This window comes from Hakea prostrata, chromosome 4 (assembly GCF_041222555.1).
Source record: "Hakea prostrata isolate BN-2017 chromosome 4, UWA_Hpros_2, whole genome shotgun sequence".
Taxonomy (NCBI): Eukaryota; Viridiplantae; Streptophyta; class Magnoliopsida; order Proteales; family Proteaceae; genus Hakea; species Hakea prostrata.
In genome coordinates this window covers 47,803,588-47,827,803 of record NC_142603.1, presented here as the reverse complement: position 1 = coordinate 47,827,803, position 24,216 = coordinate 47,803,588, and the positions used below count along the sequence as shown (strand labels likewise).

The 24,216-nt window shown below is 39.9% G+C and overlaps 2 protein-coding genes and 1 pseudogene across 3 annotated transcripts; 2 read left to right on the top strand and 1 right to left on the bottom strand.

The window, feature by feature from the left end:
- Nucleotides 1-377: 377 nt before the first annotated feature.
- LOC149019226 (glutathione S-transferase F13-like) lies at nt 378-1,405 on the top strand. The gene is made up of 2 exons (XM_089153262.1): nt 378-660; nt 744-1,405. Exons 1-2 carry the CDS (start codon nt 514-516, stop codon nt 1,257-1,259), a joined length of 663 nt encoding a protein of 220 aa, XP_089009388.1. The 5' UTR covers nt 378-513; the 3' UTR covers nt 1,260-1,405.
- Nucleotides 1,406-1,475: 70 nt separating this feature from the next.
- Nucleotides 1,476-3,790, bottom strand: LOC149019225 (calnexin homolog pseudogene; annotated as a pseudogene).
- A 1,038-nt stretch (nt 3,791-4,828) lies between these two features.
- Nucleotides 4,829-23,724, top strand: LOC149019224 (ATP-dependent DNA helicase Q-like SIM; the record flags this gene model as incomplete). 2 transcript variants are annotated; one of them, XM_089153258.1, is given in 10 exon segments in its annotated part: nt 4,829-4,993; nt 5,457-6,087; nt 6,189-6,408; nt 6,591-6,701; nt 18,562-18,751; nt 18,946-19,288; nt 19,723-19,949; nt 20,592-20,648; nt 23,247-23,327; nt 23,661-23,724. In XM_089153258.1, coding segments are annotated over 9 exon segments (1,888 nt in total), but the record flags the coding sequence as incomplete, so codon positions are not given.
- Nucleotides 23,725-24,216: the final 492 nt, after the last annotated feature.

Sequence of the window (24,216 nt, the reverse complement as noted above, 5' to 3'; positions counted from 1 at the left end):
ATGGAGGTTGATCCCAGATTCGGTCTATGGTTCTTGGACCTTTTCCCAATGTCAGAGCTGGCAAATCCACATCAGGGCCATGTAATCAAATCCTTGACGACAAAATCAATCTTTATAGTTTTTGTTTAAATTTAGAAAGAAATCAATCTTAGACGACAACATACAGAACGTTCAACTGTTAAAATCGTCACATGTTAGCTTTGAATACTATTTGTTGTCTTAAGACTTTCTCGATTTCTTCGATCCATCACGTGAAAATACCCATTTCTTAAACTAGTCGTACTGATTCTCAGAGAAATCTCAGTCTTCCTTGGTCAAGTTGCCAGTAAATACAGTTAGTGGATCTGCAAATAAATAAGCAAAAATGAAGAGAAATTAACCGCATTTGACGCTTTACCTGTATCTATTTCTAATAATTCTGTATATAAAGACATCCTGTTTGTTTTGCTTCAAGTAACTTGCAGAGCAGTAAGGGCGTTTCAGAGAGTTTGATCAATTCATCTTCATCCATCAATGGCACTGAAGGTCCATGGAATTCCCATGTCAACCTGCACAGCTCGTGTGCTAACATGTCTGTACGAGAAGGACATAGAATTTGAGCTAGTCCCAGTCAATCTCTCATTAGGGGAGCACAAGCAGACTCCTTTCCTGTCCAAGAATGTATATAATCTCAATCTTCTTCTTTCTCCTGTACACAATAAGGTGATAAGTTTTTCTTGATGAATTTTCTTGGGTTTTTGCAGCCATTTGGTCAGATTCCAGTGCTGGAAGATGGTGATCTAACGCTATTTGAATCACGAGCTATAACGATGTATGTGTCAAAGAAGTATAAGGACCAGGGTGAGGATCTGTTGAGGCTGAAAGGAGATGATTTGAAGGAACAAGCAATGGTGGAGATGTGGGTAGAGGTGGAATCACAGCAATACTCTCCTGCTATTACTCCAATCATCTATGAGTACTTCATAGCTCCAATGCAAGGCAAGACTCCGGACGAGAAGGTGATTGAGGCTGGAGTGGAGAAGTTTGGAAAGGTATTGAATGTTTATGAAAAGAGATTGTCTGTGAGCAAATACCTGGCTGGTGACTTCTACAGTCTTGCAGATCTGCATCATCTCTCTTATACCCATTACTTCATGAAGACTTCATGGGCTTCACTTATCAACTCTCGTCCTCATGTCAAGGCTTGGTGGGAAGATATCTCCTCTAGGTCTGCCTTTCAGAAGGTCTCTCAAACCATGACTTTTGGTGATGAAAAATAAACAGAGAACTATATACTATTAGTCTGCTACTTCATTTGAATCTCTATTGTCAGCATCTATCACTGGAATGGAAAACAGAGTCTGTAATCTTTTTGTTTGATTGTTCTTCATGATGAAACTTATAAGGAAGAAGAAGATTTTGGAAATTGTTGGAACAAATGTGATGTGGATTTTGCCTAGCCTTTCTCATTTGGTTGTTCACAGATCTAAGATCTTCCCACTGCTCTAATTCATACAGGTCCAAGGTTGCAAATTGCAGTGAAGGGTGGAGGAAATCTTTTTCTCCATTTTTTTTCCTTATCATATTCCAACCCAGAAAAGAAAAATGCAACAATCTCTAAAACTACTGGGAAACAAGAGAAGAAGAGTTTTTATTTTTTATATTCATAACGATGATATGTAACAATCAATAAACACTTGACAGGTAATACAGAACTTGAGCCCTGGTCAAGCTGCTTAAGTATCCTTCCCTTGATGCATTTTGTCTACCAATTATGCTTATTGTTGTTATTCTCTTCCTAATTGCTCTTTTCATTTTTGTTCTCCTTTGACTTCACCCTGGAAAAAACAATAAAAGAACCATGAGAATCTTGTGTTTGTGTGGAACTAACAAGAAGTTCAGTTTTCCTTTTCAAAGCAATACTAAGTCGTCTAACTCATGGTTGCTCTCTTCTTTCCAAAAAGATCTCTCCAATTCATGGTGACAAAAACCAGCAGGATTCCAAAAGTTTTCTGCCAAAGAAAAGAAAAAGAAAAAGAAAAATTCATTAATGGAGTTATGTAATTTAAACTGGAGAGAATCATGTTAGGAAGCCAGATGGAATAAGATATGTGCCTTGTCCTTTCTCTGCTCCTCCCTAGTCTCAGCCTCAAACTTGGGTCTCCATGTTCTCTCCAAGTACTCTTGAGCCAAATTCTCATCATTTGCAATCAATATGTTATCAAACAACAGTCCTTGCATTGTCCAAATCTCTATACCAACTGCTGTAACAGGTTTGAGACCGAGACTCTTGCCCTCGAAGTACTCAGGATTTGGTATCTCCCTAGGTTCCCAGATGCCCATGTAGTTTGGGTTATCAATCATAGGATACTACTTACCTTTGTAAGCAGGATTTGATTTCTTTGGACTTGTCCATTTACCACAACCTGGTGCAGTTTTGCATTTCGGGTTCTTAAACTTCGGAGCCACCCACTCCCCATCCTCTTCATCATCCCATTCTGCTGGTTTTCAAGCAGTAGGATCATTGATCTCATGAGCCTCATCATCCAACCATCCCTCTGGCTTCACTGCATCTTCGTCGTCTATTTCATATGAAGCATCTTCATCCCAATCATCTGGTTTAACAGCATTGATATCTGGTATCCTAGCTCTGTCATCCCCATTTCTCTGGTTTCTTGTCATCAGGATCTGGAATTGTAGCTGGAGAGATGATTGGTGGCACAAAGTCATAGTCAGAAGTGAAGTCTGCTTTATGCATTGGTTCCCCATCAATCAGAATTATAAGCTCATTCTTTTTGGGTCTGAGAATTTCTGTGTATATATGAGTAAAGTTGTCTGAAGGAGCTTGTGAGGTTAGTCTAAGATGATGCTTAAGGAACTTCCCTGTAGCAGGGCTCTTGTGCCTCAATATGAAATGCAATTTGCTCTTCTCACCACACTTATCTGGCCCAAACATGATGGAGTAAGGAGATTCATTGTCGAATTCTTTCGGAGTCCACCCAGGTTTCTGAGGACCAAGAAACTTGATATAAGAGCCTCCACACTCTAGCCCTCTTTGATGTCGAGTTTCAAATTGAAACACAACTGATGCTTCCCTGAAAAGGCCAATAACCAATAAGTTTCTATGTTCTAAGGTGAATATGAACAGTGGTTGCGAGAAAAGAAAATCAGATAGAAGAAACTGAAGTAGATGATTGAATTAGATAGATATACCTTTATAACCATTCTTCTCGGACACAATCCATCGTCCCTCAAAAGGCTCATAGAAAAACTAAACCATAGAAGTGAAATTCATCCAGAATTAATGTCACAAGCAGGTGCAAGTGTGCAACTGATCAAAACTAAGATCACCCAAGAAGTAAAATCTGAATTGAATTTATAACTCTCAAAAGAAAATTCATAATGAGTTCTGGACTTGCCACTTTTGGTTTAGAGGCTGAAGCTGAGACAATAAAGAAAAACAAGAGTAATATGTTATAGACCCAGAGTGACCTTTTCTGCCAATTAGCCATGAGAAAGCGAGCACTAAAGAGTTTTTGAAGTTGGAATAGCTTGGATATCAAGATTTCAAGGATCTACAGCAACTGCATCACAAATAAGTTCAAGAACAGTAGCCACAAGCAATGGGAATGGTTGTGTAAATTCATAACTGCTTTTTTTTATTTTTTATTTTTATTTATTTGGTAAATTATACAACTACCTTTAAGCTACCTATAGGCCCAGGAGACAGGAGACAGGAAGAGGGTTGCAAAAGGTTCGCACTTGAGACCCCTTTAATCTTTAAGACCTCCAGATAAGAGGATGCTACCATTGTGGTAGAGGCACATGCTGCACATGCTGCACATCCTAGTCAAGAGTTTTAATCCTTGGAAACAAAGATAAGATTTGACCATGATTGCTCAGTTCGTAAGACCAACACCTCTTATTGAAAAGGTTGTGGGTTCCACTATGCCTAAGGTATATTATGGAATACTCTCTATCCCCAATATATAAAAATTACATTATTATAAAAAAATAAAAAGAGAAGAGAAGAAGATAAAGAATGTACACACGTAACATTCCCTACCCCAATGTAGCCTTGTACTCTATGTATGGTGCTTTTTTAGGCATTTGTTAGTGCATTTAAATTTTAATAATATTTAATTTTAAAAAATAGCAAATTACATATATAAAGAATTTGGTAACTATTGCATATACCATCAAAGATGATTGACTCTTACTACTTCGTTGAACTTTGTTGGTTTTACTATCAAAGTTGACTCAGTGACCAACGTCTTTTTTTTTTTTTTTTTTAAACCAACATTCTTTTAAATTTTTTTTTGTCACTTATAAGAAGATTTAACAAGGACAAATATATATATATATATATATATATATATATATATATATATATATATATATAATTTTATTTTTTAATTTTAAAATTAGGGTTGACTCGAACAGAGTCCAACAATCCAACAACATTGAGCTAGCACATGACGGATTTGGCTCTTCTTTTTTTAGGTTTGCCAACCCCAATTTTCAAGGCTTTGCCCGACTAATTTGGTGTTTGATCCAGTCCATAAACCACCTGGCTGTGATGGATGAGTCTCGTAGCGGGGATTTTTTGCATTCACAAGGTTTTGATATCGGAACCTTGCTTAAGGTGACCAAGCTGCTTACCACTTGGACCAACCGCTTTGATTGACTATTCTATTCTTCTCCTTTAAAAAATCTATGAATGTTTGACCAAAATAAAAAAAAAGAAGAAATACTGTAAAGCTAAGTTGAGTGATATGACTCAGCTACGTAAAGCTAAAGGGCACTCATTGGATTTGCTTTTACTTTTGGATTAAAATGTTTCATATGATTGAACACTGTCACTTGAACACTCAGTGGAAAATATCTGCAAAAGGAGAGGATCCAAACCGGAAACCAGTGATTTCCGGCTAGAATTGGCCGAGCTCAAAATCCCTGCCGCTTGGCGAACACACCAGACTAGACACGCTATCTGGTTTTCTTCTTCTGTTTTTGGGTAAATATCGATTTGGTTGAACTCCTTTCCTGAGTACATGGTTCAGTTTTATTGTTTTTGTGTCCCATTTTTGTCGTCCCCATACATTGGAGAATTTATTGTTATTGTGTCCCAATTTTTTTTGTCCTTATGGTGTATCTTGTCTCACTGCTTGTACTAATCTGTCATGTAATGTGCTATTGTTAACTCAATTTTATTTCACTATATTGCATTGAGAATCATGGAAAGCTAGGTTAAGCCTGATTTTCAGTTATCCTTGTAGAACACATCAACTGTTAGACTTTATAAAGTTCAAATTGGGCATAGTAACTTAATGCTCTAAAAGTTTCTGTTTTGTTTCTGTTATCCCTTTTGTTGTAGCATTCTGGTGAGATTTTTCTATTTGGATTATGTGGTACTGCCTAAGGCTTTCTCAACAATATTACTTCTAATTTGTTTCCTTTCCTTGTTTAATGACCTTCAGATATCTGTACACATTTTAAATTCCCAATTCTATGCTATGGATGGGAATGATGTCTCTGCTGACCATGTCATTGCGAAGCTGATTGGAATGGGATTTCAGTATTCCTTAATCATGGAAGCCATACGAGCTGTGGGTCCATCTCTCCATAATGCCATTGAGTTCATCTTGAATGGTTCTAATGGAAATTGTAGGATTCAATCTAATGATTCTGAGGTTTCTACCAGTGATGGACACACTTCAGGTAATTGTGTTATGTCCAACTCAAATGCTATGGGTCGGATGAAACAGTCTAGAATCGCCGACCATCTCCAAAACTCAGGTAGGCCCAAAAAAAGCAAGGCTCATGGTGCATCCGGTGCGTCAGTTTCTGGCTCTAACATGTTCAAACCTATGAAGGAGCAGAAAAAACCTCTTCCATATGTGGATCTTGATGTGAGACCTGCACCAAAATTGGCTGTATTACCAGTTCTTAGGCCAGAAGATCCCTTGATTGGATCCAATTGGGAGCAGAGAGTTAGTAATGTCTTAATGAAACATTTTGGTTTTTCATGCTTGAAGAATTTCCAAAAAGAAGCCCTGGAGGCTTGGTTAGCCCACCGAGATTGTCTTGTTCTTGCTGCAACAGGATCAGGTATTCTTGTTTGTCTTGGTTGCACCCAGTTCTGAACCCATGATTTTTCCGTTAAAGTACAATGGGAGGCTATAGCTGATTTCTTAAACACATTTCTGCAGGGAAATCACTTTGTTTTCAGATTCCTGCAATTTTGACGGGGAAGGTAGTTGTTGTGATTTCACCACTGATAAGCTTGATGCATGATCAGTGCTTAAAACTAGCAAAACATGGAATCTCTGCTAACTTCCTTGGTTCCGGACAAAGTGATAGTACTGTAGAACAGAAAGCAATGAATGGCATGTATTCTTTAGTTTATGCTTGCCCAGAGACAGTACTTAGGTGAGATTTATCCCATCTTTCACTCATCTCCTCACCTGCTCAGGGAAGAAATTTTTTACTTATTACTTATTCTTTCTCCCTTTTTTTCTTTTTACAGAGAGGGTGGGGATAAGGGAGTTGGGGTTGGGCTGTATCCAATTCTTTTGAGAAAAATAAATACTCTTCTATCTTATTTTGAGCAGACTTATAGGACCACTTCAGAGACTTGCAGAGATTCACGGAATTGCGTTATTTGCTATAGACGAAGTACATTGTGTCTCTAAGTGGGGCCATGATTTTCGACCTGACTTCAGGTATTAGTCCATCTTCTGACCACCTTCTTGTTCTTTTAATCCTACTTGTAGTGGCTTGTGCAACATGACTGGTTTATTCGTCCACTTTGTAATCCATAGGATACCATTTATATCACAAGTACCATCTATGGCTGTAGCACTACTACACATTAAGTACATGCAGGCACTCTATATGGGACCTATTGAAGGAGTTCCAGCATTGAAAATCTGCTTTCCATAGGATCCAATCACTGATAACTTGTTAGTATTTCCCTTCTGACTTTAAACATAATGCAACATAATGTAGGTTCAACCTCTATCATGTAGAGGAAAAACTGGGAATTTGGCGATGACTAAAATCTTGAAGGTGGGATTTTAGAGATGACCAACCCTCTCCCCCCCCCCCCACACTTCCATTCCTCCAACAACCACCCTTGCAACCGTTATACTTCCGGATAATCCTTACCCTGGTCCTCTCTCTTTTCCTCCCCAACCCAACACCCTTGTGCTGGCCTTCCCCTTTGTCCAATCCTTCTCTTTCTGGTTAATGGTCAGACTATTCTTTTCTGCCCGACAGGTGCTCTAGATGACAAAGTCTCTCTTTGGATCTGTTGCATTGTAGGCCACTTACCTGGCTCTCAACCCCATTCCACATCATCAAATCATCCATGACTAAACAATGGAAACCATTTGGCTTATTGCAAAGCTTCCTGCTCGATCGTGGGTTCTTCTTGTTCAAGTTTTCAGATGAAGGAGACAAAAGAAGGGCTCTTGAAGGAAGGCTTGGATGGTGGGGAACAAACCATTATTCCTCCGAGAATGGCATCATGAATTGCAACTCACCTGGGAGGATCTCTCTTCCTTACCTCTTTGGGCTTCATTCCCTGGGCTCCCCCTCCGTTACTAGTGCAATAAGGGGTTGAGCCTAGTGAGTTCTCGTTACTCCACTCTTCTCGGGCTCTAGAACTCAAGCAAACTACCGCCTAACCTTTGCATACATCAGCAATTCAGCATTGAGTTCTTCGCAAAAAACCCGTCCTTTGATGATTTATGTCAAGGAAGAAATTGGCTTTGCCTTCACTCATGAAGTAAAACATGACTTGAGACTGCCCTATTGCCCCACTTGTAACACCTTCAGTCACCATTATTGCATGGAGAAGCCCTCTCAAGTTTTTTTTGGATGAATAAATAATTATATTAAAGAAACAAGGAAACAAGGCCTTCAAGAAGGAGACTGAAACGAAGAACTAAGACCTCAGTAGACAACAATAAGCCTGTTCCTTGGGGTATCATCAACCGGGGGATGGGGAATAGCTAACAATTTGGAAGAAACATAAAAATAGATGGCATTCCAAATCCTATCAATGGAGCAGGATTTGGAAGTCCTTTTAAGGTTACGCTCCCACCATAGGTGATGAATGCATGCGCAGAAAACTAGCTTGCCGATTCGATCACAGATAGAATTATTTGAGAAGGTTCTCAAAATCCAAGACCAATCACGAGAAAACCCGAAAGACCGTATCGAACGGGGCCAAATGGAGGCAAGGACTTTTCTCCAGATAGATCTGGAGAAAAGGCAAGAAAAGAAAAGGTGTTCAAGGTCCTCCAAACCATTCCAACAGAGGATGCAATTGGGATTTGTAGGGATGTAGCGGCTAATAAGGAAGGACTGGGTAGGGAGGGCAAGGTTACGGGCTTTCCAAAGGGTAAGGGAATGACGGGGGATGAAGCCTTTGAACCAGACTAAGGGGGGCTAAGGGGTTTAGGGTTATGGGCTCTAAGGATGTTCTAGGCTGAGGCTACGGAGAAGGTTTTGGAGGGGGAGGGAAGCCAAATCGGGGTATCATTGGTGGAACCAGAGAGAGGGGAAGAGATTCCCAAACCTGTGTGAGAATGGGGAGAGGGGCTGGATTCCACGATATGTTTGTGATATAAGTGAACAAGGGAGTGGTTTTGGGGATGCAGGAGTTGTAGACAGCACGGGGCCCTAAGAGATTATAGAGAACGCCCATTGGATGCCACGAGTTAAGCCAAAAGGAAGTGGAAGAGCCGGAAGAGATAGTGTTAGAGATTGCCGAGATGGCGCGAGGACGCAACAAGAGAATTTTCCTCCATACCCAAGAGGGGTTGGAGGGCATGGGGCAAGTCCAGAGGGAATCAGACCGGAGATGATAAGAATAAACCCATTTGACCCAGATGGAATCATGTTTTGAGGCAATTTTCCAAATCAGTTTAATGATGCAGGAAAAGTTAACATCGATGATCCGACGGATTCCAAGGCCTCCCTCAGAAGTAGCGCGGCAAATGGTAGACCAATTGGTCAAATGAAGGAAACACGAGGTTTCCTACCCCTTCCAAAGGAAGGCACAAAACAAGGATTCCATAGCATGGATGGTGGATTTTGGAATGGAAAAGATTCCACACTAATAGAGATAGGAAGATTGTAGAACGGAGTGGATGGGGACCACTCTACCAGCAAAGGATAGAAGCTTGCCCTTCCAGAGCTGGAGCTTCTTGTGAATATGATCAAGCATAAGGAGCCCTCTCAAGTTTGTATGCAGCAAAACCTTTATTGATGTCAACACCGAGAGCTAGCTCAGATGCAAAATAAGGCTAAAAAGTTGCCCTCTATAAAAGCCCAGGGCTGGTAAGCAAAATCACTTCTCCCTCTTGAACCCTGAAGCCTATGCTACTGTCGAATATTCCTCATTGTCCCCTGCCATAGTCCCCTGCCACGATCCCCTACCACGGTCCTCTACCATGGTCCCCTGGCTCGCCTTTGTGGAAGCCTAGAAGCAAACTCTCCTTTTTCCTATCCTTGTCAGCAATGGTCTTTCCCCATCCCAAGTACCCCTTTTGCTTGACAAGTGGCAACCCTACATCCTTGCAACACTGTCGACTGCCGCCTTCTTTGTTGCCTTCTCTGTTTGTCATCAGCGCTTCCCTAAACCTTGCAATTTTGACTTCCCCTACTGCCTTTTTGGTCCACTCATTGACTCCAGGTCTCCTAATCCATCGCCCTTTTCCCTTTTGGATTATTTTCATTGATTCTCCCACTTACTCCCCTCTTTCTCAATTTCTCCCCTCTCCCTCTCCACTTTATTGTGTGACTTGGGGCCCACCTAGTTTTCTTCCTCTTCCCCCTTTCACTCCTTCCACTCTCACTCTTGACTCATTACCATTCCAATCCACTTTCCTCCTCCTTCCACTCACACTCTTGTAGCCCACTCTCTCTGTCACATCCCGCAAAATCCACCCAGGGGGTACCCTATCTGGATTACTCGGGGTAGTGATCCACAGTCTCGACGATCCAGTTTAGGAACGATCATAACCACTTAGCACAATAATATAATCAAAAAGCAAGAACAAATCTTTGTATTCAAGTAATTTAATAATAAAAGTAAAAAAAGAATCATAGAAGGATCATAAAAGAACATAGAGTACGGAAATGATACCAATAGAATAAATAGTCAAAGTACGAAATGAAGGGGGAAACCCATTCTACAATAACAGCGGAAGGTAGATCGAAATAAAGTAAAGGTTACAACCAATTCTCAAAAGAAGGGAAAGAAAAAGGTAAGCAACTAAGTTATAGTTTCTTCTAACTTATACAATGTTTCCTCAATAACATAATCATATAAAACTAGACAAGGCCGAATCCGCTCCTGACAAATATCAGCCTTGTCTTGATAGTCTTCACCAACATAGTCACCATGATCAGTAGTATATGAGTCATCAATTTGATCTTCATAGTGTTGACCATCATAGTCAACAGTAGTAGTACATGCAGATAAGTCTAACAAAAGATGTTGTAAAAAGGAGTGAGTTCAAAAGAACTCAGCAAGACAGTTATTCCATAATAACACAGATACATGATACAAAGCATAGCATGATGCAAGATGATATGAAACAGATGATGCAAGTATGATTCTAACTCTACATATGCTAGTCTCTATGGTAGACATGCTTTAAGTCATAGCAACATACTTCTTTGGGTAGGTCTCAATCACTCAAGCTGGGGGAATTGGGTCCTGCATCCCTCGGGACAATCCATGGCTGAGGTTTAAGTCACCGCTCTCTCACATCACCATTGGTTTAAATAGTGGCACATGTCAAGGTGAAGCCTAGCCCAATGCAAGTAATCTACTTAGTCATATCATGTCAGATCCAGATACGTCTATTCCTCGCCCCGGGCGATCCTTTTCGGTATCCTTCACGTTAGAGTCAGCATAATCCCGGACTACGAATTCATCAACCCTATTGGTCATCCACAAATAGTAGATGGGAAGCTCTCACGTCCTCTCACGGGTTGGTTACCGGTCTTGAGTGCCCGTGAGCCCAAGTCTAGCTATTTGCAACCCTACCAATAAATGGCCCCTTTCGGGTATCCGTAGTATGATTTATGTCCTCTCACGGGGTGGTTACCGGTCTTGAGCGCCTATCAAACCATACTACTACCACGGGTCGTTCGGTCTCAATGCCCTTCCGATTCGGGTCTGATCCAACGGGGATGTCCTAGCCAACACATCTAAACAAGTCCTATGTATGTCATCTAATAATCCGGGAAAGCGTCGATGGGCATTTTCGGAGAACATCCCATTCTATTCTGTTGGATTCTATTAGGAGTCTAATAAGAGTTTGTATAGGAGTTAAATTGGAGTTTTTATTCATGTAAAATTCTATTCCTTGTAATAGTCTACTTTCCACTTAATTATAAATAGAGGGCTTGAGATCATGTATCAATAAGCCATTCTACTACAATCGTTTATTTCAACATGGTATCAGAGCCTAATCTCGATTAGGGAATTAAGAAGAAAAAAAGAGAGAAGAGTGTCGAACTTACCTCCTCGCCTCTCTTGCTGTCTCTGTCGTAGAAAAGGATAAAAACCCATCGCAGGAATTTTCTGCAACTGTAATACCGTTGTAGAGTTCTTTCTTCTGCAACAATTGCAGAATTTTTCCTACAACCATCGTAGGTTTTTTTTCTCAGAATCGTCAGAAACTCAAATTCAGAAATTTTCTGCACTAATCGATCTCCAAAACCAAAAGGAGGGAAAGGAAAGAAGAAGAGAAGAGGAACCCTGTTGATACCACCGCTGTTATCGTCAAGAACCCTGTTGCTACCATCGTTGCTACTGATGTTGCTCTCATCGCTGCTTCCGCCATCGACCAAAGAAAAAAAAAAAAAAAGAAAGGAAGAGAAAGAATCGATCTGCTTCTAGCTTCCTAGGGACTGTGAGTTGTTTTCCATAATTTGCTTTCACCATTGCCTCTGCCTCTCTTTGATTTGCGATCTGTTTTAAGTCCCTCTCTTCGATTTGTGATTTGTTTTAAGCTTGGGACTATGATGAAATCCCTTTAAGCCCATCGCTTCAATAAACCAGACCAGTCCTTTGGCCGAACCAGATTTTTCTCTTTTTCAAATTCCCAAACCAAATTTAGACCATATTTTGGTTCTCTTTGACCGAACCATATTATTATTTTTTTCTTTCTCTTCTTCTTCTAATCTACGATTCTGTTAAGAAGAAGAAAAAAAGAAGAAGAAGAAGAAGAAGAAGAAGAAGGAAAAAGGAGATTTGATCATATTATTGTTTGTCTATTGCATTCTGCGACGTTTTAGTTTTTTTTCAAGGAGTGAAGACTGGAAGTCTGCAGACAATTCTTTCAACATGGCAGCCACAAATGATACTACTGCTCCTGCTGGATCCGAATATTTTCCCACTCTTCATTCTCTTTCGGTAAGATTTGACGGCACAAATTACTTTATCTGGTCTCGATCTGCTTACCTGACTATTGCTGGAAGAGGACTAGTTGGATACATTACGAGCACCACTATCAAACCCACTACCGCAGGTGTTTTACAAGATAAATGGATATCAAATGACTCTCTTATTATGTCATTCCTTTTGAATTCCATGCATCCAAATATTGCTCAGGATTACCTATTACTTGATACTGCAGCCCAAATCTGGAAGGCTAGTACTGAAACATATGGGCAGTTGGGGAATGATGCACAGGTTTATGAGCTATGAAAGAAGCTTCATGAGACTACCCAAAAGGAACTAACTGTGGCCCACTATTATGCTGAGTTGCGATCTCTTTGGCAAGAGTTGGATCATTATGGGGATTATCACCCCACTAATGCAGATGATGTGGCGACATATAAGAAGTACATTGATTCGAGTATATGACTTCTTAGCAGGTTTGAACGTGGAGTATAATCAGATCAGAGTGCAAGTCTTAAGTCGTTCTCCCTTTCCTACACTAGAGCAGTCTTATGCTCTTATTCAGTGTGAGGAAAGTCGTCAATTAGTCATGCTTCATACTCCTATTATGGAGAAATTAGCTTTACAGTTTGTTCACACTAAATCTGATTTGGCTAAGGAGATTGTCAAGTGTGAGCACTGTCACAAACCATATCATACCAAGGAAAATTGTTGGAAACTGCATGGGAAGCCTGCTGATTTTGAGCAAAAACGAGCACAAAGAAAGGGAAAACCACAGGCTAATCTTTCTGAGACAGTTTCCACCACACCCTCTGCAGACGTTGGTTTTTCACAGGAGGAGTTTGCTACTCTGCGACGTATTCTGCAGTCTTCTACTGCCGGTACAGCCTCGACCACTGCTTCCTCTACTACCACTACCAACTCCTACCTTGCTACTTTCGGATCTGGTCACGGGGAAGGAGATTGGTCGTGGTAATTGGACTTTATTTGCTCGAGCCGATTGGAGGATCTACTTCTGCTTTGACTACATCTTCTAATCCGGTCCATTCGGTAATATCAAACCTTCATCAGTGGCACCGTAGGCTCGATCATCCACCTTTCAAATTTTGTCATTTTCTCTAGATTTATTTTCATGATACTTTCATCTTACCATTACAATTTCTTCCTTTCCAAGTTTCCCCATTAGGATTTCCTTTGTTATTGTTTTCCCATGTGAAAAGCTACACGTGAGGGGGAGATTGAAGATGTCTACAATTCAATGCCTTTCATGTAGGCTTCCTTTTGTAGAATTTGATCTTTGTTACCTTTGAAAGTTTGCCCCTTACCTTCACAATCTTCTACTTTGGAGATCTAACGTTGCTATAGAGCTATCTTTTTGATTGTGCAGAACTTGATCTCTGTTAACCCTGGAGATTTGCCCCTTAACTTGACATCTTCCCCTTCGGAGATCTAACCTTGCAAAAGATTTGTCGTTTGACCTTTGCAGAACTTGATCTCTATTACCTTTGGAGATTGTCACTTACCTTTGACAAATTTTCCCCTACTTTTGCAGAACTTGATCTCTATTACCTTTGGAGATTGTCCCTTGGCAAACTTTCCCTTTAAAGATCTAACATTGCTACAAATCAAAAGTTTCACTTTGGCTGTTTTACCCTTAGCAATTGTTACCCCAAAAATATATTTTCCCTCAGATTTGCGCAGAAATTTATTCTTCTCAACATTTGAAGATTCTACCTTTTTTCTTGGGCGTTCTTCCTTGGAGACATAAAGTTGCAGTAAAGATGAGGACAAAGCAAATGGGTATAAGGCAGATGTAATCTATAAGTTTGAAGATCAAATTGCAGATGTTTACTTGGACAGATGTTTTATACTTTTTTGGTCAAGTTGGGCATATGTGATATCCATGCCTCAACTTGAGGGGGAGTGTTGGATTCTATTAGGAGTCTAATAAGAGTTTGTATAGGAGTTAAATTAGAGTTTTTATTCATGTAAAATTCTATTCCTTGTAATAGTCTACTTTCCACTTAATTATAAATAGAGGGCTTGAGATCATGTATCAATAAACCATTCTACTACAATCGTTTATTTCAACATATTCCCTCTGATGTCTAAGGATAGAAATGTTAAAAGGACATTCCCCAATCCCAAATTATACTTATCCAATCACATTCTCAGTTCATCATATTATATATACATAATACATCATTATATTGAAAGATACGTTATAACATCACATGATCAAGTGTATAAGTAAATGACAAGAATGAATAGACATGATAAACAAAATAAATAAACATGGTGCTACTGTCATAAGGTAACTACAGTAGTCATATGATGTCTAAAAACAACTAATAAGCTAAGCCTACTAAGTTGCCAACATCGGTGTAATAATCACATAGTCTATGTCATATGGGTATAACCGTCCTTACCTTAAGTCGCGATAATGATAATCCAAATGCCACATATCCAAATATGGTATTAAGACCCTAGACAAACATAAATGAAAGATTAGAAAAGAAATCGGGAAAATCGGAGGTCGAATGGATCAAATCGGCGAAGCACACAATTCAGCAACTGCTTGGTTGAGTGACTTGGTCGACTGAGTCAGTCGACCAATCAGTCGACCAAGTGAATAGTGCCGGGGCTGAATAGTGGATTTTGGCCCGAAATCGATCTTCTGGGGCTCGAATCAATCCGAAACTTGGAGGGATTGTTAATAACAGTATAAGAACACTACATAACAAGAATTAGCCGAATCCAATGGCCCAATTGAAAACCCCCAATTTGAAACCCTAAGTTCTAAAGACAAGAATCATAGCATCAATTGAAATCAAATGTAAATGCAAGGAACATTAGGGAATTCAAGTAATGAAATGATGGACAATAGATTAGGATCAATTACTAACCTAAAATCAGACTTGGCATACAATAGAAATCAGATTAGGTGATAAAATCATGATGCTAGGAAGGAAATAATGGTAATGCAATGATAAGAATCAAATGGGAGCATAGCATTAATGGGGTGAGAGGAGTTTAAGCAAATGAAAAGGGGGAAACACATGAAGAGGTGGTTGCAAGGTTGTAGCACCATCTTCATGGCCTCAACAGCAATAAAGAGAAGAGGTGAGAGTAGATTAGAGAGTAAGAGAGAGAGAGAATCCATACCTTGGGGAAGAGATTTGAGAAGAGAGACTATGATCTTGAAGGAGATCTTCACGAAAGCCAAGGAGGAGCCTAAGGGGAGCCTTCCCGCGTTCCAAGAGAGTCCCAGCAGTAGAATAGGGTTAAAACCCCGAAGATCCACATAAATAGAACCCAAAATGACCAAAAAACCAGATTTTCTCGGGCTTGTAATTCCTTTGGTCGATTGGGTTGGTTGACTGGCCTAGTCGACCAAGTAGTGACAATAACTTGGGGGAGGGAATTGGAGGGCTAGAACAATTCAAATTGAGGTGGGTTTTCTCCTACAAATCAATCAACAAGTCTAGATCAGGGAATTACCTTCGAATCATGTCCGGGAGTGCATTAGGTATGTCAACTAAGCTCTCCTTCTTCAGGCTGCAGATTCAAAACTAACACTGACAATGCTTCCAAGTATGGAGCACCATCAACAATATCCAAGGGTTTCGGGTCAAACACCCGGATCAACACTAAGGGAGAGGCTTGGCTTGACTTTCTAGGGTTTTCTAAACATATTTAAACTGAACTTTGGGTCCCACTTCAAGGTCAAACACAAACAAGCCTTTCTTCACTCAAAACAAATAAGGTGTCCTAGCTAGGTTTGGGCTGGGTTTCACTCTCTCTCTCTCTCTCTCTCAAGTCCCACTCCCATTCTAACCCTCTTCTTCCCTCTCCCTTTGAACCCACCTGGCCCATTCACTCACCCATCCCTTCTGTTGAGCCTAGACCTAGTCTTTAATTTCCAGTCCCCCGCCCTCGTCTCTTTCCATGGTGGTCTTAGCCCATCTTGCATATCTCTCTCCCTTCTCGCCCCCAGGCCCTTTCCCCAACCCAACCCCCCCCCCCCATTTTGAGAGTAGTTAACTCAAATCCTTGGCCAATCCCTTCTCTTGTGATCTGTTCTCATTGTGCCTTGCTATTGAGGACCCTCTGGCTATTGCTCCCCTTTTTTGAGGCTGCAAGAGTTGGATCCCCTGCCTCCCCTCTTGCTTCTTCAATACAGACTGATAACTTTGGTCGTCAGTAAGATTCGGTGGGTGTCAATACTTAAACCCCTATTCTTGTTTTAGAGCTTGATGATTGTAGGAGAAGTAATCGCACAAGTAAAGGCTGCCACCATGTCGACGGAGAGTTCGTCATGGACTTCAAGTCTCCTAGAAGGAAGAAGAAGAAGAATAGAGGAAAAAAGTTTATATAGGTCCTGTTGTGTTTGTTTTGGCCTCTGGTCTCTTGGCTTTTCCCATTGGTTTGCTTTTTTGATGAGCTTTTATGGCTTTTGTAAGGCTTCGACCTGGTTGCTTTTGGAATCTCTTCCCCTCCCTCTGTTCTCTCCTTCGGTTAATAAATTCTTGAGTTTTCTACGTGTGGATCCTCTTAGTAGAGCATAAACTAATGTTGGGTCCCCTTAGTGGGAAAATTTACGTTTGGGTCCCAAAGTAACTAACATTTTTAAGATTTTTCAAATTTCAAAGCTGAAGGGACTAAAATACACCTTAAGTTGTTTAATATATATGATATGATTAAAACACCCCCAATACCCTATTATAATTAACCAATAGGTGGGTGAAGGAGGAATCCCGTTACCCACCTTCTCCTTCACCGGAAACCACCCACAAAAGAGAGGAAAAAAAACAAAAACTGAGTTGAAACTGTCAATGAATTATTCTGAAGATTTTTAATTTGGTTCAGCAAGAACACTATAGCTTTGCTCTGAAGACTCGGTAGAACTATCATTAGGGGCTTTATTCTTCTTACCGTGGAACTTCTCAAGAATTTCCTAGAGGATCTCTAGGTCTCTGGAAGATGTTATCACCTATTTTTATCACACGTGCCTCCGGTTGATTCAGTATAAATTCTTTCAACTGGCAAACATAGACAAAAAAGAGGGCCATTTGAGTTAAACAAACCTGATCAAAATGTTTTAATCAGAAAAAAGTAGTTTTTGCAATTAACTTCCGGGGTTCTCCCTTGAGCAAAATCGAATTCTTTAAAACTAAAATTCACTTTCTAGTCTCAATTTTATAAGAAAAATCTTGAATTAGTACAGACCAATTTCATGACTGTTGGTCTCAGTACCATATTGTTCACCATGCAAAGAGGGAAGGACACAACTATGAAATGGAGGACCAACATTAATTTATGTGTGAAGGGAGTACAATGTGTGTAGCCAATGTGGCAATCCTTTCTCCGTTTTACTTCTGTTTCGTCTTCTCCTGCTCCTCACGCTATTCTTTGTTGCCAAAGATGGTGCTCTTGTTAGAGTTGCGGAGGAAGGTTCATATCCCAGACGAACTGATGATATTATAGATACCGAAGAGGATGATGTGTGCAGGCAACGGGGCCAACAGCGCAGCCCATCGCAAAGATCCCAAATTCAATCCTCCTCTGAATTTCAGTATGATGGATCCTCCTCCAGATTTCTTGTTGAATCAAATTAAAAGCCTTCAGCTTAGTGCGTTCAGTTTGATAATTCAGTCAATTTATTATGTTATTTTTTTTTTTTTTTTTTTTTGTGGGGTGATTTCTGCCATGGTTCTGGTAGGGTGAAGGGATTTTTCCTTCACATCACCCATATAGTTAATTACAATAGGGTATTAGGGGTATTTTAGTCATATCGTATGTATTAAATAACCTAAGGGGTATTTTGGTATCTTTAGGTTTGAAATTTGAAAAAATTTAGTGGTGTTAGTTACTTTGGGATCTAGACGTAAATTATTACACTAAGAGAATCCAACATTAATTTATGCTCTATTAAGAGGACCTACACGTAAAAATTCTAAATTCTTTATTCATCCCCCCCCCCCCCCCCCCCACACAAAAAAAAAAAAAAAAAAAAAAAGAAGAATACTTTATTCATGCAGAGAAACTGTTTGTTGATTATTATCTTTTCTGCAACCGTCTTACATTTTAAGTTGGCAGTTTTTCCACCTTGACAAGTCCTTTCTTTCTTTTTCCCCATATCCCACTTGTTGTAGGCGATTGTCTGTGTTAAGAGAAAACTTCACTGCCAGAAAATTGAAATTCTTGAAGTTTGATATCCCGCTGATGGCATTGACAGCTACTGCTACAATCCGAGTTCGAGAAGACGTTGTCAAGTCACTTTGCATGTCAGAGGAAACGAAGATTGTGCTTACTTCGTTCTTTAGACCGAATCTTCGGTTTTCTGTGAGTTTTGGATATTTTGTCTGATCTATTTTGGGACTTCTTTTTGGTTTTCATTGAAGTAATTATTGTTTTTTCTCATATGCATTTAGATATATGTTACGCTAAGGGCAATGGCTAGTAATTACTGTAATTTTTAGTTTCTTGAAATACCATTGCTTTCCCAGTCTTTTCAGTCACTTTTCTATACTTTGCAGGTGAACCATAGTAGAACAACATCCAAGTCATCTTATGTAAGGGACTTCCGTCAATTGATAGAGACTTACACCGGGAGTAGAATGGATGTTGAGAAGGCTGCCTTATGTGGTTCAGAGAGCGATTCTGATAATTCCAGTGGTTCAGAGAGTGATTCTGATAATTCCAGCTGTTCAGATAGCAATTCTGATCATTCCAGTTATTCTGATAATTCATGCGATTCTGATAATTCCAGCGATTCTGATGTGGATGAAATGTATTTGTATGATTCTGAGGATCTTTATGATGATTGCTTAGATGAAGAAGATTACCTAGGCACATTTCAGTGTGTGAATGATTTAGATGGTACTATTCTTGCATTATTTCTAGGATTTCTTGTCTTCTAGTTACACCTACTGTTCAGTCATAAGTCAGTTTTCATATTCATTTGAAGTTTTGCTGATTTCTTACTTTGCACCCAAAATTTGACTAGTGGAATTTTCATTGTGGGGATGGAGGAGTAGTGGAATTTTATGACTAGAACTATGACATTTTGCACTGTTTAAAATTTCCAAACCAATGACTTTTATGTAGGGCTACAGTCCTGATGGTATAACTTCAGTGTAACTAATCAATCACCAACTCATATGATTTAAATACTGCCAAGTTAATCGTGGAGGGAACTTCATTAGACCTCTTCCAGATTTCCTCCTTTTGCCTATTGCCTCCCTTGACCCCTTTAGTTCTTGAAGTTTACATAGCTATTCAGGAAATGAATTCATTGATCTCCATTTCTGCAGTTGTTTGCAGTGAATTCTTCGGGATATCTCCTGGTGAGAGAAGGCTTGTCTGTGGATCATGTGAGACACTTGGATTGCCAACCAAACTAGAAGAAGGCTTACAACTTCGACTGGCACCTTTAGAACAAGGATCAACCATCATATTTGTGCGAACGAGAAAAGAGACATTAAAACTAGCAAAATTTCTATGTAGGGTTGGTATAAAAGCTGCTGCTTATAATGCCAAGGCAAGTTTTTATCTTGGCCATGTCCTTTCATTATACTGTAGGCTTCTATAAGTAAGTTTTTTATTGTTTTGGTTTGCTGGTTTATCTTTTCCCATTGCCTCAGCCTCATATTATGGGAGCCCCTGAACCTATAGTTTCTGGAAATGCGATGATTAAATAGTTTCTCATGGGTACAATATTTCAAGAATAAGCCAATGGTTGGCCACTAGAAACTTTACAATGGAAGTTGCATAATGGTCAGGCAAGCAAGTGCAAAATCCTTCCAAATCATCCACATTCTTTTCTGATTCTGCATGGTTTCTGGATAATGCATCAAACAATTTGGTTGATTCAAGTTGCTCTATTGCAATGTTATGGTCATGGATTTGAATCAAGGAAATAGCCTCTTTGCAAAGCATGGTAAGACTGTTTACATCTGCCCCTCCCCAGGCCCTCTAGTCAGGGAGCCTCATGCCACTGGAGATGCCCTTGCTATAAGATATGTGCATTATGCCCCCCAATATATTTTCTTTTTTCCTGGCGAGCTCCAATTTGAATTCTTCCCCTCCGATGGACTGAATACTTCCATTTAGAAAATGAGGATTAAAATACAATTTGATTTGTTTCCCTATGAAGTTATTAACACATACTTTCTCCTTTCAGTTGCCGAAAGCTCATTTAAGGCGGGTCCACAAGGATTTCCATCAAGATATTTTGGAGGCATGAGACTTTCGATACTGAAAATGGATTATTTTATTTATTTCATTTTATTTCATTTCTCTTCGTCTCCGTTGTCATTATAATGAGTAATATTTGATACTAAGTTAAATTCCCAGCAAAACGAATTGTTCCTGAATGGTGTTACCAAAGAAAAATTGTAGAGAACAGTTGCTCTTTTTAATCTTTTCAGCATGTTCCTTTCCATGTTCAATAAAAGTTTGATGTATGCCCTTGATTTGGGTTCATTTAAGAGAATGAAATTATCAGAAGGCAAATCAACAATAATTTGAGGCATATGATGTTTCACAGTATGCGTTCTCGTCAGTATTAGGGGTTTGGGTAGGTTTATGGGGACTTTGGGATAGATTTAAGTCACTAGATGAGGGTTAATGTGATTTCTAAGGTGATTGTCAAAAATAAAGGGAAAAGATGATGAGTTATTCACTTATTGAAGAGTCTTTTGGGAATATGGGTCAAGGGGCATAGGTTTTCTATATTTTTTGGGGAAATGATGGATTGGGGACTGTCTCAAGAATAGTATGGTGTATAAAAGTGGAAGATTGGGGGTTGATATTATATCTTACTCCCTAGAAGAGCTTCACTCGCAAGAGTAAAATCCCACACTGAGTTTAAGTATGAAGCAAGATAGTGACTTAAAATAACTAATTGGTTAAGAGAAAGAAAATCTGTGGAGTTATAAATATTTGGACTTAAATTAATATCCAACCATATCACTCTTGCAACTTCACATTAAGAAATTTGTTAACTGTTAGAACCAAGGACTTGGACACTTAGAAACTAAATTTCTTGAAGATGAAATGAAATCCCTCTTTAGTTAGCATTTTTTTTTTTGGGGGGGGGATGAATAAAAAAAATATATTATCAACACCCCAAAGGGGAGGAAAGTATGGCGGGGATGGGGGGGGGGGGGAACTAGACTAAGATTATTTGGAAGACGAGCAAAGAGCTTTCAAGACCGGAGGTAACAATAGGGTGTCTATTCCTTGGGTTATCTGCAAGGGGCTTGTGATACCAAAAAGAGATCCTAGAACTAACATCATTACAAATGGCTTTCCAAATCTAATCCACTAAGCGAGATTTGGTGGTCCATCCACGAAAGTTGTGCTCCATCCAAATATGTGAGATACCCCCCCCCCCCCCAAGATTCCCAATATTGTCGGCTAACATAGAGCCTCTGAAAGTAGAACCAATCTAGCGACACTCTAAATCTAGGGGCTGAGAGCATCTAGATTTGGACCAAATATAGGAGAGGGAAAGAAACCAAATGGAGCAGGCAAAAGGGCAAGCAAAGAAGAGGTGGGGGATAGTTTCATCAACGGGGCAAAAGATACGAGGTGGGGGGCAGGAATGGACTAGGGGATGAGGATGTCTTGGGTTGGAAGGCAAAAGGAAAGGGCTCTCCAAATGGTGAAGGCATGGAGTGACATGGCCTTTGAACCAAGCAATATTGGATCAGGGCACCGGGGGGAGGGGCTGCAAATATGGTTCCAGGCAAGGACAAAGGAGAAGAGGGAGTTTTTGGAAGGAAGCCAAACGAGATGGTCACAAGGCTGGTTAAGGGGGATGGGGAGGAGAGACCTCACATGGGCAATCTCAAGTAGGAAGGAGACCAACCATTAGGGACAAGGAAGTGGGGGGAGGAGGGGAGAGAGAGAGGCAGAATATACGGATGCCTGAGGAGTAGATTGCTCTGGCTCCAACAACATGAAAAAGTATGCCTAGGAGGTGCCAAGGATCGAGCCAGAAGGAGATATTGGAACTGTCCGCAATTTTAACAGAGATGGCGGAGAGGGCAAAGGAGAGGAGCTTCTGCCAAGTCCAAGATTGGAAGGGGTGGGGCAGTTCAGAATGACTTGTTCTTGAGAAGGTAATCTACCCAAATTGATTTCTCTTTAGAGAAGATTCTCTAGATGAGTTTGAGGAGCCATCCAATTGAAATCCTTGATTCCGTGAATGCCAAGGCCAACTTCCGATTTGGGTTTATAGACTTTGGACCAGCTAATGTGGTGGAGGAATCTATGGGATTCCTGAGCTTTCTAGAGAAAGCTACTAAATTGAATAAATTAAGATTGATATCAAGTAGATCTCTAACATCAAACTATTTAGCTAATTCTAGATAACTTAACAGGGTTCAGTGGTAGGCTACGAGGTGTCCAACTATAGGCCTATAAAGGACTCAATGAGCTCCTAGTTCTCAAAACAAGCTCCTGTTGAAGGCTTCCACGCATGTATTGAGCTGAGAAGCCAATATGCAGCACCATTATTCTGAGTGTTGGTAGGGGGTCTCTTGTCCAACAAGTTGGGCTATGCGTTCCTAGTCCTTTCCCATTTTTATTCCATACAAGACATTATCATGAGAGCTTTGTTGCTTACTAATTCAGTCAACCATTCTGGCACTAGTATTCCTTTTAATGATTGCTATATCTTAGGTTGGTCAATTGGAGGCTTGGCCACATCTTCTCACTTTTGAACTTCAATATCCTGAACTGATCCATGAAGAGAATTCTAAACACCTCTGTTTAAAGATTATTATTTAAATTCTAAAACTAAGGATCATTCTGTTTTCTTGACCACCAGGTTGTTGTTGCTACAACTGCTTTTGGAATGGGCATTGACAAGTCAAATGTCCGAAGAGTTATCCATTATGGTTGGCCACAGGTTTATCTCTTAGATTTGACGGTGTGGTATATATATATATATATTTATTTATTTTTTTTTTTTTTCTTTCTCTTGTATGGACTTCAACTTTTCCATCTTGCCACTGTCTACTTTTATTTGAAAAATTGTGCATCCTACTCTTTCTTTTGCTTTTAATACTTTCAATGGATGTTTACTTGTGCATCATCATCATTTCTTTAAATTTTTTGGGGGTGGGGGCAGGGTAGAGGGTTTTTGCTTCCATTCTACCTCACAAAATCAATGAAATGTTGTATTTGTTTCAGTTGCTATTTCTAAGATCTAGTAGCACTTTCTGATTCTATTGCTCAACAGAATTTGGAAGCATATTACCAGGAAGCAGGTCGTGCTGGCAGGGATGGTAAATTAGCAGACTGTGGTGAGTTCTTACTTCTTACATGCTTTATACTCCTTAATTATATAAGGTCTGATGGCTGTAGCTCGGAGATTGATTTTTAGACTAGGCTAGTTCCAAATGCAGATTGGAGGAAGGATAGGTATTCTCAAAGAATTTATAGAACTTAATTTCCATAGGTTTCAACCCTATTGCTTCCTTCCAGATAGCCTACTTGAATCATGAACGAGTGTAATTTCTAAAGGGAAGGTGCTACTGACCCCATTAGAAGTAGGCTGCAAAGAAAGCATAGTATACTCTACTGATACGGAAGTTTCATATCCAACCGGGTATAACCCGGATTGATCATCAAATCCAGCCGGGTCATCTCATTAACACACGTTTCTTATATCATCGGGTTACGCCCGAGTGGGGCTTCACATCCAATCGGGAAATAACCAATTGAGTCGATCAAGGCACGCATCACGCTTAACAAATAAGGCAGTCTTTCCCTATTAAGAAAGTCAACTCCGTCGA

Excerpts from the sequence above, each read along its gene's own strand:
- LOC149019226 (XM_089153262.1), top strand. The coding sequence starts at position 514 with ATGGCACTGAAGGTCCATGGAATTCCCATGTCAACCTGCACAGCTCGT. Across the intron at positions 661-743 it reads CTCCTTTCCTGTCCAAGAAT|CCATTTGGTCAGATTCCAGT; the intron begins GTATATAATCTC and ends GGGTTTTTGCAG.